This window comes from Euwallacea similis, chromosome 8 (genome assembly GCF_039881205.1).
Source record: "Euwallacea similis isolate ESF13 chromosome 8, ESF131.1, whole genome shotgun sequence".
NCBI classification, from domain to species: Eukaryota; Metazoa; Arthropoda; class Insecta; order Coleoptera; family Curculionidae; genus Euwallacea; species Euwallacea similis.
Genome location: NC_089616.1, coordinates 2,631,431 through 2,650,465, shown reverse-complemented (window position 1 = coordinate 2,650,465; position 19,035 = coordinate 2,631,431). Strand labels below are relative to the sequence as shown.

The 19,035-nt window shown below is 32.2% G+C and overlaps 2 protein-coding genes across 2 annotated transcripts; one reads left to right on the top strand and one right to left on the bottom strand.

Moving 5' to 3' along the window:
- Nucleotides 1–3,504: 3,504 nt before the first annotated feature.
- Nucleotides 3,505–8,386, bottom strand: LOC136410520 (piggyBac transposable element-derived protein 3-like). Its single transcript, XM_066392713.1, has 6 exons — nucleotides 7,825–8,386; nucleotides 6,386–7,713; nucleotides 4,934–5,318; nucleotides 4,824–4,856; nucleotides 4,644–4,745; nucleotides 3,505–3,866 (listed from the first exon to the last, which is right to left on the bottom strand). The coding sequence occupies exons 1-6, from the start codon at nucleotides 7,910–7,912 to the stop codon at nucleotides 3,505–3,507; spliced, it is 2,298 nt and encodes a 765-aa protein (XP_066248810.1). The 5' UTR covers nucleotides 7,913–8,386.
- A 1,455-nt stretch (nucleotides 8,387–9,841) lies between these two features.
- LOC136410157 (VWFA and cache domain-containing protein 1) lies at nucleotides 9,842–18,937 on the top strand. The gene is made up of 9 exons (XM_066392167.1): nucleotides 9,842–10,183; nucleotides 10,330–10,606; nucleotides 11,222–11,476; nucleotides 13,487–13,678; nucleotides 13,931–14,143; nucleotides 14,442–14,681; nucleotides 14,741–15,066; nucleotides 15,125–15,314; nucleotides 15,532–18,937. The coding sequence occupies exons 1-9, from the start codon at nucleotides 10,028–10,030 to the stop codon at nucleotides 17,319–17,321; spliced, it is 3,639 nt and encodes a 1,212-aa protein (XP_066248264.1). The 5' UTR covers nucleotides 9,842–10,027; the 3' UTR covers nucleotides 17,322–18,937.
- The last annotated feature ends 98 nt before the right edge of the window (nucleotides 18,938–19,035 follow it).

Below are 19,035 nucleotides of genomic sequence, written 5' to 3'. Positions count from 1 at the left end.
ACTTTGGTATTCTAATTATCTGCCGTATTCAGCGACACTTGTCAACTCCCCGCCTACTCCATTGCGTTTATCGGTTTTCAGAGATAGATGTGTTTTATGTTGTTCTTGTTACAATTAGAGCTTGTAATTAGTGGCAGTACGGTTACATCAGAAATGCAAGACTCCCACATTAACGTCAGGCCCGTTCGTTTAATTACTATCGTTTAAAGTCTCCTCTTAAAGCTGCGACAGCTAAACAGAATACGAAATTAATTTATCACTTAGTATATAAATTAATTTTGCGGTCTAATTGCTTACATATGACGAGATATTAAATAAGCTCTTTGCCCCATTACATCAACAGTCCAGCTACATTTCTGACCCAAAACAATATAGGTTACAGAAAGGCCTAAATTAACCACTTTAGTAGGTATCAGCATTGCAAGTTGGGGAACAAAAGAACCTTTGTTATCACAGGTAGACATTTTAACCTTTGTGTATTAGATAACGGGTGGACGCATTGTTCTGAACATTGTTTCGTGCCTTAATAAGGATCCCTATTAAATTTGCAGGAATGTTACTTCAGGTTACCGCGTAGTGTCCGCCAGTACCTACTTTTCGCCCCGCTGGAAACACTGAAAGCAGCAACTACTTTACTTATCTACAAGGGAAGAATTAAAGATTACATCTTCAGAAGTAAATCTCTAATACTTTTAAATGACACGTGAAAATCTCTTAGAAATGCTCAGTTGGGATTTTTTGAAACGATAAATAAACAGTTCTTTTCATAATGAAAACGCAAAACGTTTAATCTCACCATCAAGAATGAGAAAATGGGAAACTTAATACCAAAATTAAAACAAACCCTTTTCAGCCCTCCTATAATGCTCTTTTGTGCTCTCGTGAAAAGGATCATTACCTCTAAATCCGATTAGAGGATTTTTAATGGACAAAGAACTTGCTAAGGATGTAATGGTCGTTTTAGGTTTTCCTTAACAATCGATGTTGGTCCAAATTTAAATAATTTTATGCGCCTTAATATTACTTCAGAATTACTGCGACACAGCCCTCTTTTATTAATAAAAGCGTTAAGATGGCTTTTAATTCACTTTGAGATTAGTACACAATAAAATATACTTAAAATAGGTCGATGTCTTCAGGAATATATGCGTTCAACAAAAAACATACTTCCTTGGAGAATTTACACAATATTTCTTAAACCTCCTGACATCACAAGTAATTGAAACAATTCCGTGGAATCAATAATTCTATAGTCCTATGGCGTGGTGTGGGAGTAAAATTGGACTTCCTAAACAATCTTGGCAACCTTTCCAACAAAAACTTTGTTGATGATTGATGGACTATATGCTTCATTTCGTTTCAGAGTTTTTTATATTACGGTTAGATAAAATGATCATTGGGTGATTTCACGGGGAAGAAATGATGAGAAGAAATGGATAATGGTTTAAGTGTTTGAAATTTTTAGAGATGATAGCACAGGTAGGTTTGAGCATGAGTTCTGCACATTTTTCGATTTGGAAAAAAGCGTGTAAAAATTTGAAAATGGTTCTGAATATTTTCTTCACCACTACGTTGGCAAAAGCTCTTTGTGTTATGTATAACATGTCGTCGGCGAAACCGCAAAACCAAGTAACTACAAAAACTAAAATTTTCAGGAGACACTAAAAACTTTATATTTTTGGATTAATAATTCTGATTTATTAAAAAATAATTGCCAACTACTAGAAACTTATTATCCTAGCATCTGTACAGTAATTAGTAAATAATTTGTTGGTTTTAGTATTCATTGTTAGATACTTGGTTTTGACATTTAGATTTGGTGCATAAATGCTGGTTAATGGGGTTTACATTTATATTAAAGTACGGTTTAATATTGTTTTAAAATATTTATTTAATGTTAAAAGTACAAAAAATAAAAAATATTCTTTCTCAAAATAAACAGAAGAAAAACATAAACCAAAACAAATATAAATGCAATCAGCTATAATCTAATATTCATTTAGTGAGGTAACGAGTCATAAAATTTGTGTACATCTAAAGTTAAAACAGTTTTAAGTAGTTGTAGACGATGATATTTTTGTTCTTTTATTTTTATACGAGATTTATATAATTGGCTAAGCTGTCTATTTATAGTCTTACACCTTTGAGATAAGATAGTCCAAGCATCAAAATAATGACTCTTCAATGAAATTCCAATATTTTTTTCGTATTTCAGGCATCTTATGTCATTCACATATAAATCAATCGTTTTCTTACCAGGTCTAATACTGCTATAATATCGCAAGTTTGAGTAATCCAAAAACCACGTGTGATTTAAGAATTTTACTTCTAAAGATTGCTTTAAGCGAGCCTTCTTGCAAATTTCAATATAATCAGATGGAAATTTTATATCTTTATTTTTGAGTTTTCTCTCTATCAAATTATGAACACTGTCCACTTCCCCTTGAATATGTCTTTTTTCTAAAAAATTTTGATTTATAATGATATTCTTTTCGTTAGCAAAGTGGTATAAAAAATTATACAAGGTGCAATTACGGTTTTGATAACCACAGCCATCGCTATAAAGTATGATAGTTTTTGTATGTAGATTTTTATCCGAAAAACGTTTGGTAATTAGCGTTGCAAAAATGTTAGCTTCAAGACCACCTTCAACTTCATATCATAAATAATAAGAGACTTCTTTGTCAATTAAGTCAAATGTAGTAAAATTGTACACGTATAACTTAATTTTGTAGTAAATAGTATTATAGAAGCTTGAAGTAGAGGCGCAAGCTTTACAAACTGGAAATCCATAGTTAAAACTGTAGTCTTTATTTTCCATTTTCATTGCTAATTCTTTGTCTGTTTCTTTCTCCTTTCTTGCTTCCTCGTTTCTTTTTATGTGGCTATCATAATATTCTTGCAATATATTTTTGGTCGTATATCCAATATACATATCACATTGATCTTTCCTTGGTTTGTAAATATTTTTTATTTTCATTTGTCTTTTAAAATGAACTAAACTGAGTGCTTTAGCATCATTAGTATCATAATATTCTTTACATACCGGAAAATATCAGTCTTTGTTTGAAACAGTGGTTCCAAGTATAATCTTTGAGTTAATTGTCTGCAATAGTGTGATTCTAACTTGGGAAGTTTGTCTAAAAATCTGTTTAGCACTTCCAATGCTTTTTTATTTCTACGGGTATTCTTGATTTATTGGGCATAGCTATATTGTTGCTAACACTCACATTATTATTTGTTGCTTGAAATACCCAGTTTTTTACCATCCATTTCTTTAAGTCTAAAGTGTTTGAAAACATTTTCTTGCATATCCGGAGATTTTCATCATCCTTTTTTAGGTAATATTCAAATGTCAGTAGACGACTAGAATTATTGTTTTTAGGACGTCAAGTAGTTGTCGTCTTGATTAAAGATGAAACATACACTTTTCGCATATCCCATGACATTTTCGAAAAATTTGAAAATATTTCTTGTTTGTCACAGTAGTTAAAGTTTCAGCAATTATTTTGCCTTCTTGCATAAAACAAATTTACAGGTTTGTCTCAATTTTCTCTTTTCATTTTCGTTTAGATAAGAGTATTTTCCAGTAATTTTACTTTTTCTTAATGTTTGATATCTATAATCTTTTTCTCTTAACTTCTTATTTCTTTTTCTTAAATCCTTTTCTGCTTTGTATTTATCTATTTCCATGAGTTCAGCTTTTTCCATAGGCTTATCCAACTGCGATACATTTTGCTTCTCATTTGGACAGTAATAATTTTCTTCAGATTCTAGGATGTCGTCATTTTCAATTTGAATTGAATCAGTAACATTCAGAAATTTAACAGTTAGTGAAATATTGCCTTGACTTGAAATATTAGTTCCTTAATTAGTGATATATTATGTTGTTTCTGTTACATCGGTTGATTGGATTTTTTGAAGTGAGCTCGAAACTGTGTCAAATACCAAAAAATCTTCAAAGAATTCATCCTTCTCTAGAATTTTCTGCAATTCCAAGTCCGAAGGTGATTTATTCCGTATCATGTCAAAAACAAGTATCTGCAAACATAAGTAAAAATGTTTTAGAATTGTAATTTGCAAAAACACGTAATTGCATTGTATTTTTTAAAATGATTATTAAGGTGTTTTTGTTCTGCGAACACTACATATTCATAAAGAAGTTAATAATGTATTGCCTAACATTAATTTAACAGTTTTTATATATTTGGTTTAAACAAAATAACGTGCTTACCCATTAAAAATTGAACACATCAACAATTTTAGAAGTAAATTACATGGCGAACTGTAAGATACTTGTTTTTTGCTGACTCATTTATTTAATTATTTAGACGCCTGGTTTTGAATATGCACATTTCAAAATCTTGGTATTTTTTATTGGTTAAGACCTTTTGTACATGGATATGGCCTCATATAATCGAATAAAGAGCGCAAAAATTCATTTTTGAATTTTGTTAATTACTTGGTTTTGCAATTTCACCAACGAGATGTTAACCCATCTTGTCCCAAGCATCGAAAAATTAAAAAAAACGAATTTTTTGTTTGTAAATATTTATTTTGTTACATTTAAGAATATATTACACATGTCAAAAAAACTGGAAAAAAATTATGTACAAAAAAAAAATACTGGTGCGTAAACGAACCATTGAGAATATATATGAAATACTGTTTTGGGACACATAAGGATACTACTAATAATTTTAACGAAAATTTATACCATAATGTTACAATCTTACATAAAATAACTAAAATTGAATTATTTTGTACATAAAACTTTATTTCATATAAAAAACAGCATAATATTTCATGGTGCATTAACGCACCATTGGTAACAGACGGTTTCATTTTTGATGATACTGTGCAAAGCACGAATTATGTAAATGTACATTGCACTTATTACAAATATAAATTGTGTGACTATGGCAAATTCTACACCTCCTTCGTACTTTATTAGTATGGGGAATTATGAGATGACCTTTATTATCATAACGTAATTCGTCTATGGGAAGAGCAAGATTTCTTTGAATTATTGTTTTATCTGTTTTTAAAAGCCGCAGGGCCACATAAGATTTAAAATCTACTTGAGAAATTTTTTTTTCATTTACAACATTATATAGTTTCCATGCGTTGACGACTAAACTATCCAATGAGTTACAAAATAAAGGCCACCACCATTTTTTCCCAAATACTTGGCATCTATAATTAGCAATTCCGTTGTCATGTAAATCTACCCCACCCATATATTCATTGTATTGGGCAATTACATAAGGTTGGGGTATATACAGGGTGTCCCAGATAAGGATGAACAGCATGGGGATCTTGGAAACGGTAATAGATACAAAATGGTTTAAATTGGGAAAAAGTTGGGCAATTTAAAGCAAATTAATAATCTGTTTTTATATCGACGAAATTCCGAATGGTTACGAAGATATCCGGAAAAAAACGAATTTGGCGGTTTTCGTTTTTTGCAAATAACTCTTATACGGTTATAGTTAGAGGAATAAAAGTTTTACATTATTAAAGCACTTTTTTGAGAACTGTTTAGCAGTGTTGCCAGTTTTCTTGTTACATCCTTACTTTCGGAGAAAAATGAGTAAACTTTTGATTTTCATATGGGCGTGATATCAATTATTTATATTTTCAAAATCGTCATAAAATTCCCTTTTCAGCCATGCATTACATTTAATATTTTTCTCAGAAACTCTATGAGTTATAGCCATTAAAGCATTTTTTGATAAGCATACCTATGCCTGGAAAATAATGGTGGTTTATTTGAACATTTGTTATAATTTGAGATTTTGATTCGATCCAAGTTTAGCCGCATTGTTGTTATTAAATACATAATTTGAAACAATTATTTTTTTAATTTTAGGGTGATACCAGTAATATATTTATACTTTTAAATAATGTTGACGTTTCCACAGCATTCATTTATTTAATGTGCACCATTACTATAAGTCAAAATCATGGCCTACTTATCAAAAAATGCTTTAATGGCTATAACTCATAGAGTTTCTGAGAAAAATATTAAATGTAATGCATGGCTGAAAAGGGAATTTTATGACGATTTTGAAAATATAAATAATTGATATCACGCCCATATGAAAATCAAAAGTTTACTCATTTTTCTCCGAAAGTAAGGATGTAACAAGAAAACTGGCAACACTGCTAAACAGTTCTCAAAAAAGTGCTTTAATAATGTAAAACTTTTATTCCTCTAACTATAACCGTATAAGAGTTATTTGCAAAAAACGAAAACCGCCAAATTCGTTTTTTTCCGGATATCTTCGTAACCATTCGGAATTTCGTCGATATAAAAACAGATTATTAATTTGCTTTAAATTGCCTAACTTTTTCCCAATTTAAACCATTTTGTATCTATTACCGTTTCCGAGATCCCCATGCTGTTCATCCTTATCTGGGACACCCTGTATATATCTTTTCGTTGTTTTCTACTATAGCGTTTAACATTTTGGACAGGGTCTACGCTATAAACATTACTTGCTACCGTTACAACCGAATTATCATGCCAACGCACAATAGAAACTTTTGATTCAGATTCATATGCTGAAATATAGGATCCGCGGACTTTTTTACCGAATGATTTGGAATTCTCAATTGGACACTTATTTGTTCTATTTTCTCGGATAGTACCGGTAGCGAAATAACCATTATTTTTTAAATGTACCAAGAGTTTGAATGATGAAAAAAAATTATCAAAAAAAATTTGGTGATTCACTGGCTTATCTACAACAGAAAGTAAACTCATGACAACGTCACCGCCAAGCCCAAGGCTAGAATGAGTTTGATTTTGAGCACCACTATATGGAAGTGAATAAAATAGGTACCCATCAGATGAACAAAGGCACCAAAGTTTGAATCCAAAACGAACTGGCTTACCTTTTATAAACATTTTACAGGTATGGCGTCCAAAGTAAGGTACCATTTGTTCATCTATGGATAAGTTATGTGAAAATATTCCAAACTGTATATTTTTTTGGTTTATTGCATTAAAAAAGGGTCTAACTTTGGCAAATTTATCATTTTTATCCAACAGATTATTGTTCGATAAATGCAAGTTCTGCTTTATGAATTGAAATCTATTACGGCTCATACATTTTTTTATAAGATTAATTCCTTTGTCTTCATCAGTAGACCAATAATGTTGAATATGTGGTAATGAATGGTAACCAGAAAAAAGTAAAATTCCTATAAAATTTAAAAATTCGTTTTTTGATAATAAAAATTCATGGCGGTTATTGTCTTGAGCATATTTTACCGAAAAATTTAAAACCAAGTCAATCACTTCGTCATCAAAAAACATAAAAAATATTTCAAGGAGAGTTTTCCCCGAGAGCCTATTTTTTAGTTTCTCGCGTGATTGAAATTCATCGGATATAGGTGCGTGAGTATATTCAATCTGACCTTTCTTCCATTTGACTGTAGAAGCAAGCCTTTCATTTGCCGAAAGCAAACGTCTCCTTTTGGACTCCAAAGTTTCATCATCCGATGAATCCCATTGAGCTTCATTGGTCAACAAAGTACAGGACTGATTCGTACACGACTGATTTGTATATTCCGGTAGATGCAATTCGAAAGTTCCAACTATATCAGTTGGTTCCTCAAACTCTTGTAGATTATTTTCATAGTTTATATCTTCTTCATCGGTCAAAGTATCCACGTCGGGTGGAATATAAACAGCGTCAATATGTTCTGAAAATATTATCTTTTTTTACTTTTAGCTTAAATTCGCAAAAAACTTAATATTACTACATTGCATCTAATATATACATATAAAAATATGTAAATACAAGTAATACTTACGACTTTCATCATTATTCTGCAAATCCGTCACGATCTCCTCCAAGGCTGCTTCTAATTCTTTTTGAGTAAAATACTTCGAAAACGACATATGGATTTTTTTTATTGTAATTAAATATCAAATGAACGGACTACAGCTTATATGGCGCTGAACCGATACAAAAAAAACACTGGATGAATACACGGTCACTCAACAAAACTACACTGTATAGTTACTGAAATTCTAATAGGCACCTGGGTTATAGAGAGATGTGAGTTTTGTTCGCTTAGAGAGACTCAAACCAACTAATTCGTTTTTTCTTCATCGTGAGATCATAGCCACAAAAAAGAGTATTGAGTCAATAAAAATCCAAATGATTTTCTCATGAGGATCAGTTTTCAAACCTATAAATTGATTGGAAATTTATGCCTATATCAACATTATCGGTAATTACCTTATTTAGTCTAAGCAATAATTTGGGTAGATTTTGTGAGTAATGACATTATTTAGTCTGAGCAATAAATTGGGCAGATAGATGGGTTTATTTATTCTAGAATAGTGTTGGGTATTTTCCCAACACAAGAAACAAATGAATACTAAACAAAACACTAATCAGCGACTATTCACTCTGAATGCACACACTTTTCGAAAATTGCAATAACTTGATTTTATTTCATATATAAAACCAGTGGTGCGTTTAGGCACCGGTATTATTTACACAAAATAAGTGATAATTTATATGACAATTCAAATGCACTTTTTCTACTATGTAATCTACATATTATAGACTTATCAAAAATGATTATACTTTGCAAAAATAAATTACCTTACTATATTTGAATCACTTCAACATTTGACACAAAATTATGCAGCGTTTTCCATGACTCTAAGATGTCATAATTTTTTTGTTTTAAAACAAAAATCAACAGTATGTACGATACTAAGTTCTATAATACTAATAGTAATAAAATTTCTAAATAGATATGAAAAAATATATATTGGATTTAGCAAAAAAAAATCATAAAATGTGTGGTTCGATAATGCACCACTGGGACAAAATGGGTTAAAATTGAATACAGCCATAGTGTGTTATGTTGAAAAAACTCTAATTCACCGAAATATCAAGGAAATTTCTAAATGAATCGCAACTACCATGATAAGTTTAAACAGTAAGCATCTTATAACATGATTCACGCCTAAGTGTATACATACTATTTCGGACTGAAAAAATGACGATTTGAACATTAATTTGCATTTTAAGAACTTAAATGCTGAGTCCTCCCAATGGAGTGAACATACATAGGCGACATTTCTTACAATTAGTGCACTACTTTTCGAACTGTGCTTCTTTCATTACTTTTTTGTCAATCAATCCCTTTTCTTTGTCATTATTTAACACTGGGATAGATGTATAAAGGCATACCGCATGAGGACACATCTGTGGATGTACTGGAAATGTATAAAGGCTGTGAACGATGTCCATTTCTGCCCGCTCTTTCTTAAGTAAAATTCTTGTTCTTCCTTTTTCACTTCTTTCTTTAATATTTTTTTGGCAACTTTTACTTATTTTAAGTAGAAACTATAGTTTTTTTAACACCCTATGCACGGGTGACCGTAAAAATGAAAATATAAATTATTTATTTTATATACAGTTATTTGTGGTCATAATCGGTCCTGAAAATGTGATATTTTTTAAGAACAAACCAATAGTGGCCGATAACGTTACAAAAGCAGATTTTCTGCGTATCAGTCTGAAATCGCTTTGGGGTGAAATTCGCCAATTCGCTTCAAAATCCTCACGTGACCTCATCGTTTATCTTAATTAGTCGGAAACTTTCCGCCACGTCGTTGGTCAGATGTCGATGTCGGAAAGATGACGTGACGGTGAAAAATTAAACATGACTGCTGTTAAATTGCTGATTAAGGTTATGTTTTATCTCTCGTTATCTCAATGCAATAAGTAAGGATAGCAAGAGAATTGGTAATTACCAGCACCGCTAAAACAAATGAAATGATTGTCCTATGTCCCGATGACCGCCATGTTAAAAGTCTATTAGGCAATTTTTTGTTTATACAAATGTTTCTATTATAAACTAAGAAATTATGTGTTCGTTAGGTATTCTAGACATAGTGCACAGAAAAGGGTCTTTATTTATTATTTCAGCCACAATGTCCAACATTTTCGTTTAAATATAACTTTACGATATACCATGAAATTGAGAAAGAATGGATCCAATACTAAAAGTTACTATTTTGATGTTATTGTTATCCTATTTGTGTTATTTTTGTCCAGGTAGTGTAGATATTAGAAATGTTTCCAATAAAATAAAGTTGGACGTAAATTTGTTGAAAAATGAGGAGCTAGGTGTCCCTTTCATTGAGGTAAGACAAGTATTTCAGCTCTTCATGTACTTTCCATATCCTTAGATGTCTCACATTACAAATTTTGCATATTTATGCTAAGATCCTGTCAATATCCAGAGACTGTTGGGTATGAAAGTATATATAAGAGCCTTAATTTGTTCCAGAAATTGTTTCGCAACTTCAAAAATGCACCTAATTCAACAAATCCAGTGTCTTCCCATGTTAAAGCCATCGTTCAAAAGCTGGAAGATAAAATTAACCACATATTTTTGGGTATGGAGAATGCCAGCAAGCTTTTGGAAGATTTAAGTGTAAACAACATACAAGCTTTGTCGACATTGTTACCTTGCCTTAGTGAAAAAAAAGATGCATTAGATATATTGATTGGAAGTAGCTTTATTAATAACAGCAATATTAATGACTTTTTGGGAACAAAATACAGTAAGTTGAGTAATAAAAGTGCTTAAAATATAATAAATAGGGTGTTTCGTGTTAGTAGACCAATCAACTAAATGGGAGTTCCTTATCCAAAAATAATTAGACTTTCCTTATGGCACTTTTTTATTTGGTACTTTATACTTGCTATACAGGGTGTAATTAGTAAAAAAGTAATAAGCTGTAACATCTTCTAAAGTAAGCTGTTATTCAAAATTTTACAAGAATGAAGAAATCCAGATAATAAAAGAACTAATATGAATAACTAAACAAATGCACCATTGACATATGCAAAAAAAAATTTGGAGGGAAAATGTGTACACAACCCCCCATTTTCTCCATTGTTTCTCTAAATTTTTTTACCCAGATCATAGAAAATGTCCCTAATCGAACTATACATCACTGCAAAATTTCATTAAAATATGTTAACAAACACCAAAGTTATTAACAAAAGTATTTTTTTTTACTAACTTCAACACCCTATACAATGAGTTTGAAGCGCCAAAGAAAAAAGTGCCATAAGGAAAGTCTAATTATCTTTGCATAAGGAATCTCCGGATAGCAAATTGGCCTACTAATCTGAGACACTGCATAAAATATTTTAAAATTGTATTTTTGCAGTTTTACATCAAATGAAAAGGAACATCTCTCAACATAAACCACTCTTGTCTGCTCTGAAACAACAATATTTCATCTCAGAACAAGACATAAAGCACCGGCAGCACTCTCGGTTGTCAGAGTGTAGTGGTCATGATGAAGCGTTGATATGGAAAAATTATATGGTTCATCAAAAGTATGTTACAAAAAATGTTGTTTTGGTTCTTGATCATGGAGGATCTTTGAGTAAGAGGCAGCTGCAAATTGCAAAATTGATAGGTAAGTTATTGAAGTTTCAACAAGAGCATCAATAATGGCGAAATTGGTCGTGTGTACTTTTTATATTTTCTTTTAAAGTTTTTATATATCGTCTATATAGAATTATACTGTCGTATGTACATTTATTATATTATACAGGGTGTTAGTGAAATAACTTTCGTAAATTTAACCAGTGATTAAGAACATAATTTTGAACAAAAAAGTTCCTTACAACAGGGGTCGTAAATACAACCATTTCCCTGGAAAATCAAAAAAACATTTTCTGAAAATTGGCAACGTCGCCTAGTATTTATTTCATTTTCACACCTACCTAAGTAGCCGCATGAAGTGGGTTTGCTTTTTACACGTTTTTTTTGGGTCTGATAGATTTTACAGTACATAATTAATAAAATGTCCTAAATTCATGGAATTTAAAAATTGTATGATTCTTATTTTATTATTTTGAAAAGCCATTTACCTTGAAATTATTGTTATCATCTTTAATTAACTTAACATGACACATTACACATTTTACACCACTCACATCACATCCAAAAACACAAATTTATTATTGTTTTTGGTACATTACATGTTCTAAATGTTCACCATCTGAGTCCATGCATGCTCTACTCCGGGTCTCCTTGTTGAACTCTTGAACAAGATTTAAAATTTGTTTTTCGGCTTCAGAACCAACTTTTCTCTGTCGACCTCGTGTTCTTGATCTAAAGAAACAATACTCCCTGTATCCAGAAGATTTTGGGAAACTCGCATAATGTTTGTCGAGCTGGAAGTTTTCTTTCTGGATAACGATTACCGTAGTAAATGCGCCGAACTTTTTCAGAATTTTGTAATTCCTCTACATAGATCAAAAGCATGTCATGATACTCGCGTACAGAATACATTGTCACGTAGGTACTATTAATAAGTAGGGATAAAATCACTTAAAGCTCGCCCAAATTAACTTTGCGGATAATTTGTTGCGTGTACCGACAGAAGATGCATTTAGCGAGACCGAAATCACACTAAAATATTAAAAGTATGGAAGGACATACAGTCCATGACAAATTTGAAAAATAAGGGAGGTTTTTGTCTTTTGTCTCTTCTTGATGGTCACTAATGGGTTCCACATGTCCATGGCGCCAGGCATGTTTGCCCAGGATCATATGTCACATAAAATGGGATAAAATGCAGATGGTTACATAACTCATGTACTATTGAGGTACTAAGTCAATCTGTTTACTGCGCATTCCAATGCCTTATCACTTTACCCGCAACGTGGGTGAGCGACCCTCATAAGGGCCATAAAAAACAACCCTGACGAAAATAAACTTCTCTTCCTCGGTAACGTTCAGTGCGGCGTTGCCACTTACGTTTTTTTTTACCGCTTAAGTTATTAATTAAGTTTTCAATTGCTTTTAGCAATGTTATTGTTAAATTATTTTAAGTTTTTTTGTTACGCGTCAAACAACCAAAATGTGTCAAGTACATTTTTCCACATTTTATTCAAATTTTAAACCTTATTATAGCTTTTCGGTTACCAACTTTGACATTTTTTTTTGAAAAAACTATTAGGTTTTCGACCCCTGTTGTAAGGAACTTTTTTGTTCAAAATGATGTTCTTAATCACTGGTTAAATTTACGAAAGTTATTTCACTAACACCCTGTATAGTATAATATAATATAATATATTTATGTACATTTAACCTGTATCAGAAACAATGAGGTCCAAATATTTAACTGTACTATTACGATTATTATTATTATTTAACGACTACGTAATTCCAAATTTTTTACATTAACAAAGAAAAAACTTATTACATACGATATTTTTTATGAAGCTTTAGTGTTAGACTCTTCAAGAAAAAAAGAAATATCAGTTTTCAAAATTTTGACACTTACGACAGTATAATTCTATATAGACGATATGTATACCATAGTTTATTACTGGGTAAACATTTATAATTTATTTAATTAAATATATTTATATTATTGATTTCTAAGAGCATTTTTAAATGATGCTGCAAATTTTAGCTAAGGAAATGCTGGCATCACTCCAGGAAACTGACAGAGTTGCTTTGATAGCTGTTGCTTCAGATTGGAGTTATCCTGAACGAGAGTGTTTAAATGGAAAGAATTTTGTACAAAATGCATCATTACAGGATGCAAAATCATCATATTTATCGCATTTGAATAGTTTCATCGATTCTCTTGTTAAAGGCAGTGGTAAGCAGATGTTTTGGTTTAAAAGTAAAAATCAATTAATTAGTGAAAATGCTAGTTTTTTGTAAAAATCAATTAAACTAAGTATGAAAAGGTTAGTTGTAATTTTGTTTTAAAACATGTTAATCTCCTGGATATCTTCAAAATTTTCAGAATGTTTTCTTTAGAATTATATTCTTTTAAGTTAGCTTTTATTGTAATGCATATTTCCAGTATTTTAGGCTGTATATTTCAAGCAACAAATTATATTTTTAGGTGCAACCAACCATGTTATTGGAATGCAAAAAGCCATTGATGTTCTTTTAAAAACTCCAAATTTATCCGAAAATGATGTCACTGTTATTACGTATATTAGTCGTGGTTTATTGTCTTCCCTTACTGAAGCTCGGAGCGTTTTAAAAGTTATTGCTCAGCAGACTGATTACATTCGTTGGCCAATTTATATCCACACATGTGCTGTAATTGACGGTAATGGTTTTTGATAGCGATAAATGGGTTGTATTAGTCTGTTGGGTGTAAAAAAGCTTTGGTGGCTGAATTATTTCGATGATTAATAACACAGATTTTTAAATCCTTGATAAAGGAAAGGATATGACCTTCGTCATAATGTCTTCAAATATTTATACTTTGCAATGAAACATTGTGTATTGGCTCATTTTTTTCGTTCATAACAAGATTATGAATAATTCAACTATACAAGACTTTTTACACTTATGGGTGACAATATTTTTAATGGCCCAACACTGAAGTTCAACTTTCATTTTAGAATTAAAGCCTATAATGTATGAAACGCATTTTTTGCGCGACATAGCAGAACAAAACTTCACCAAGCACAACATTTCCTATGTGGCACACGATTTTAGACATCCAGGTTACATGTTAACTGTTAATAAGACTGATGATATAGGCTTTGTTGTAAATAGATTTTATAGCGTTTTTAATACGGACAATCTATTTAGTACTGATAAGAAAATTTCCTTGCCTTATTGGGATCCCCAGACGGGAGGTAAGTTCCTTTCTTCAAATTGGAGAATATTTCATTAAATTAGCTGATTGCATTTTTAGATTTTACTGTATCATTTACAAGTGGCTCTCAGTTAGAGAGCGGTGGAAATTTTAACATGCTCGGAACTGATGTTTATTTTTCAAATCTCGTGGAAGATATAACCTATTACAGCAGCAATCAACAGTATTCGTATGCATTTTTGATTGACATGCATGGCCGAGTGTTAGTTCACCCGTCCATTTTACGTCCATCGATCGTTAACCACCAATTATTCTTTGTCGATATTAAGCTAATCGAAATTGTACCTGATATTGAGTTGTTGCGCACAAGAATGCTGTCTGAAATTAGCGGAAATTTTATTACAAAAAACAATGCCAGTGAGGTGGTAAGGATAGGTTCTTTAGCTTGACAGTTAGAAATATGTAATAAATGCCTTAAATTAGATGGAATATACATGGGTGAGAGTCGGGCAAGAATACGTTGTCTGCATTGTTCTAAACCGGGACTTTGGTATGTTCAATAACCCGTTCAAAGCGCCTCCTAGCACATCAGTAAGAAAACTTCTGTATCAAAATTTGGATGGATCAGAAAACCACAAATTCTGCAGGCATCTTTCTCAAATTGCTACATTAGGTAAGTATAAAGTTACAATTAAAGGGTATATGTAACAAACAAAAATTTAAAATATACCATCCGAGAATTCAAATTCTCCGATATACAACTCATATAAGTGTGTATAATATCAGTGTTTCTGAGTTGTAATAATCAGAAATGGAGAAACTGGTTCGTTTTTTGAGTTTCACAATTGAAATCTACAATGGAAACATAAACAAAAGGATTTTTGTTGCAGACGTAGCCTCTTTATATCTCAGCCGTTCGTGCTTCCAATCGCCATTTTTAGCGTCTAGGACGTCCCAAGGAAGTTTAGTAGACCAGGGTTATTTGGCTTACTTAAAGGATGAGACTGGGATGTTAATCAATCCAGGATTGAAGAAAGAAGTTAAAGATGAGGTTATCGCCTTAGGCCATATTTCCGAATTTTTGCGTAAAAGACATTTGTCGTCTGAAATGTCCAAGTACATTGTCAGGCGATATGCATCGTCATTTAGCGGAGTGCTTCAGATGTTCCCTGGAAGTGTATTAACAAACGGGTTGGAGACTACCAAGAGGTTATGGTTTATACGGGCGTTGCAACATCGCGATAAGACTATTTTTATTCCGCCGTATTTGGATAAAGGGGGGGCGGGTTATATCGTGACCGTAGCTTATGCTACCTCGCAGCTTGTGGTGGCTGTGGATCTCACTTACGGCTACATGCTGAAGATGCTCTTAAAATACATGCCTTATTGCATGAATGAGAAAGTAACGTGTTTTCTCATCGACGATCAAGGCTATATAATTTATCATAGAAATTTAACGGACATCAATGGAGCCCGACCGGTGGAACAACAGCATATTGTACACAGAGAGTCATTAGTAGCCAACGACATTTTAAATCACAAACTATTCATTAAAAAACTTTTGTGCAATGACTATGCCGACAATACGATACAACGATTTTATAGACTGAACACGAGCTTTACCGGCGATTTGGCCAATCATGTTCCCGGGGAGCATTGTGTTACCTATCACATCACTTCAGTGCAAGGGACAAATATGTTCGTAGGTGTTGTAAATGCTTCCTGTGATGTTCTTCCAGCCTTCTGTCCTTGTAGTATAGTTGACCGTCTGTGTTTGAACTGCAATCGAATGGAACAAAAAGAGTGTGAATGTCCGTGTGAATGTTCGCTAAGGTCGGAAACCAGTTCTTGTCAAGGTATCAATCAAAACTTGACTGATAATTTGCCTTGTAAATGGATTGCCGAGGAAACTTCGCCTATTGAAGCTAGTTTTACTGTTGACGTAGATAATAGTTTGGAACCTTGTTTTCCTATTAATTGTCAGAATGAGAGGTCTCTCTCAGAATGTATAGGAGTTCTAGGTTGTGAGTGGTGCAAGTACGATATTAACGGCGACAATTTAAAAAAGCCGTTTTGTTCTGCCATCTCCACTTGCTTTAATGGTGTTTACGGCTTGACTACTCCTTATAGAAATGACGCGCCGGGAGTGCCTCCTGCTAACGAATCTGAATATTCCCCTTTAGGGCCTATTTTGGGTCTAATAATAGCAATGTTTATGCTTTTTATTTTATTATATATTTGTTACCGCTCGTACACCAACCCCTCAGTAGACAGGTTATACCTGTCTTCAACTCAAGATCAATTGAGAATGAGCGATTTAAACGTCAATGAAACTTTTCATGATTCGGGAAATCATAGAGATAAATTATTAAAAGAAGATTTACCCGCGCCTTCGCCTTATTGCGTTCCAAGTAATTATAGGAGGAACAATGCAGCGGCTGAATCGGATCATGGGTATTCAACGATGACTCCCCATGAAGAGTCCGAACACCTTTCTTTAGCTCCCATGGAAGCTGATTCTTTAGAGGACGATCTTATGTCCGATAGTACTTCGGTTCATACAAGTATTTCAACGAAAAACAACCCGTCCCATGTTGTTTCTCCTATGTTTACTAAAATTCCCCAGAGGAACTGTGTTGTGGTGCCGGTTACGGTTCATAGAAATATGGAAGCCACCTAGGAAGACCAGGGGCCTATAATTATCTAGTTACCTATTTTTCTGTTTCCTGTTATTTATCCCTATGGGTTTAAAACATCTATGTTATTTTTGATATAGGTTAGCTTACCTAAGCTTTTAGTGGAGTATGTCATAATAAATACATTTTAAAGTATACTTGAGGCCTCTTGCCATCGTGAATTTTAGGATGTAAAAATAACGCATTAGTATGTACGGAATTATTTTTCTTCTGTTGGCAAAAAAGGCAAATCGCTTTTCGCGATGCAGATCGGAATGGCTCTGGCTAGTAAACAGTTTGTGGAAATTTTTCAACATCTGGAGGGACTGTATAATTTAATAGCAGTGAGAATTGCGCTTTTTACTGTGGGTTATAAAAATGCTGAAATTCGAGTAAGTTATCTTATCGACCTAACTGTGACAGATTCCATAAACAGGAGGTTTTACTGCAGTTTCTGCCAAATATTAAATACGAAGTAGTCTAGTGCCTTATGCATGCATCCCAAATTTCTGTCGAGCTGTCTAAGACATTCGAGTTCTGATTCTTCGTAGTGGCTCATGAAGATATGTAGAAAAAATCGCTTGGAGTTATATACTTAGTTCTTTTATAACAATCTAGGACTAAAATACGCATTTCACTATTGTGTAATTGTTTTCCTGTCTTTAATTTAATAATATATTTTGTGTAACCTATATTCGGTTATAATTTAGTAGTATACATCACCATCTCTAAATAAATTGTGTTTTTAATCATTCAGACGTTGAAATATATTCAATCAGTTATATTATTATAACTAAGATAAATTGTAACTTTTCATCGTTAAAATTCTACCAATATTTGACTATTAATAAATAACATTAGAAGGAGCTTATACAACGTTGGGCACATGTTCCGAACGGTTGAATCACGAGTAAACGAAAAAAGTTAGAATATTCTGGTTTTTAGCAAATCTAAGTGAATTTCGTTTTCCTGTGTGGTCATTTACCAAAACAGTAAGGTTCTGTGTCAATCCACAATAAATTTAGAATATTTTTGTGTTATTTGTTGGTTTGCCTCAAGTTGTGGATGTAAAATTGTACTTTTACCCCCTACCTTGAATTTATTATGCATTTAGGTGGGTGTTTAATGGATACACCATATGTATTTTTTAAAAATTATCTTTGTGCAATTATGGATGAGTACTTACTATTTTTATTTATTGACGATTTTTATGAATTTGTGTAACGTACCATTTTTCTCTGAATATATGTCCTGCGATGCCAATATTTTCCGCCCGGTTTAAACAATTGGTTAATTTATCAGTAATTTAATTTTGTAAATCAAAGTTAAATTGCTGATTCCTCCTGAGTGTTTTAACGCTCCCGTAGATATGAAACGCACTTTTTGTATACTTTACCAAGCACAGTATTTTCGTATTTAACATCTACTGTAAGCCTATATGAAGTAGAATAATATGGTATTAACCATTTATGAATACCGCTGCCATTATTAAATTGTGATTGAAGTTCAAATGTTATGATTTTCTATTTAACGCATTTTATTTCCCCTTATGGAAGAAATTTGTACCTAACAACTAATTTTATAATCGCAAAACTTTTTAATAAATGCTGTTTTTTAAATATGCATTGAAAATACTTTTATTTGTCAATTAATACTGCATTTGTAACAACATCTTGATTATTGAAGGAACTCGAGATGAAAAGGGATAGAAATCAATGC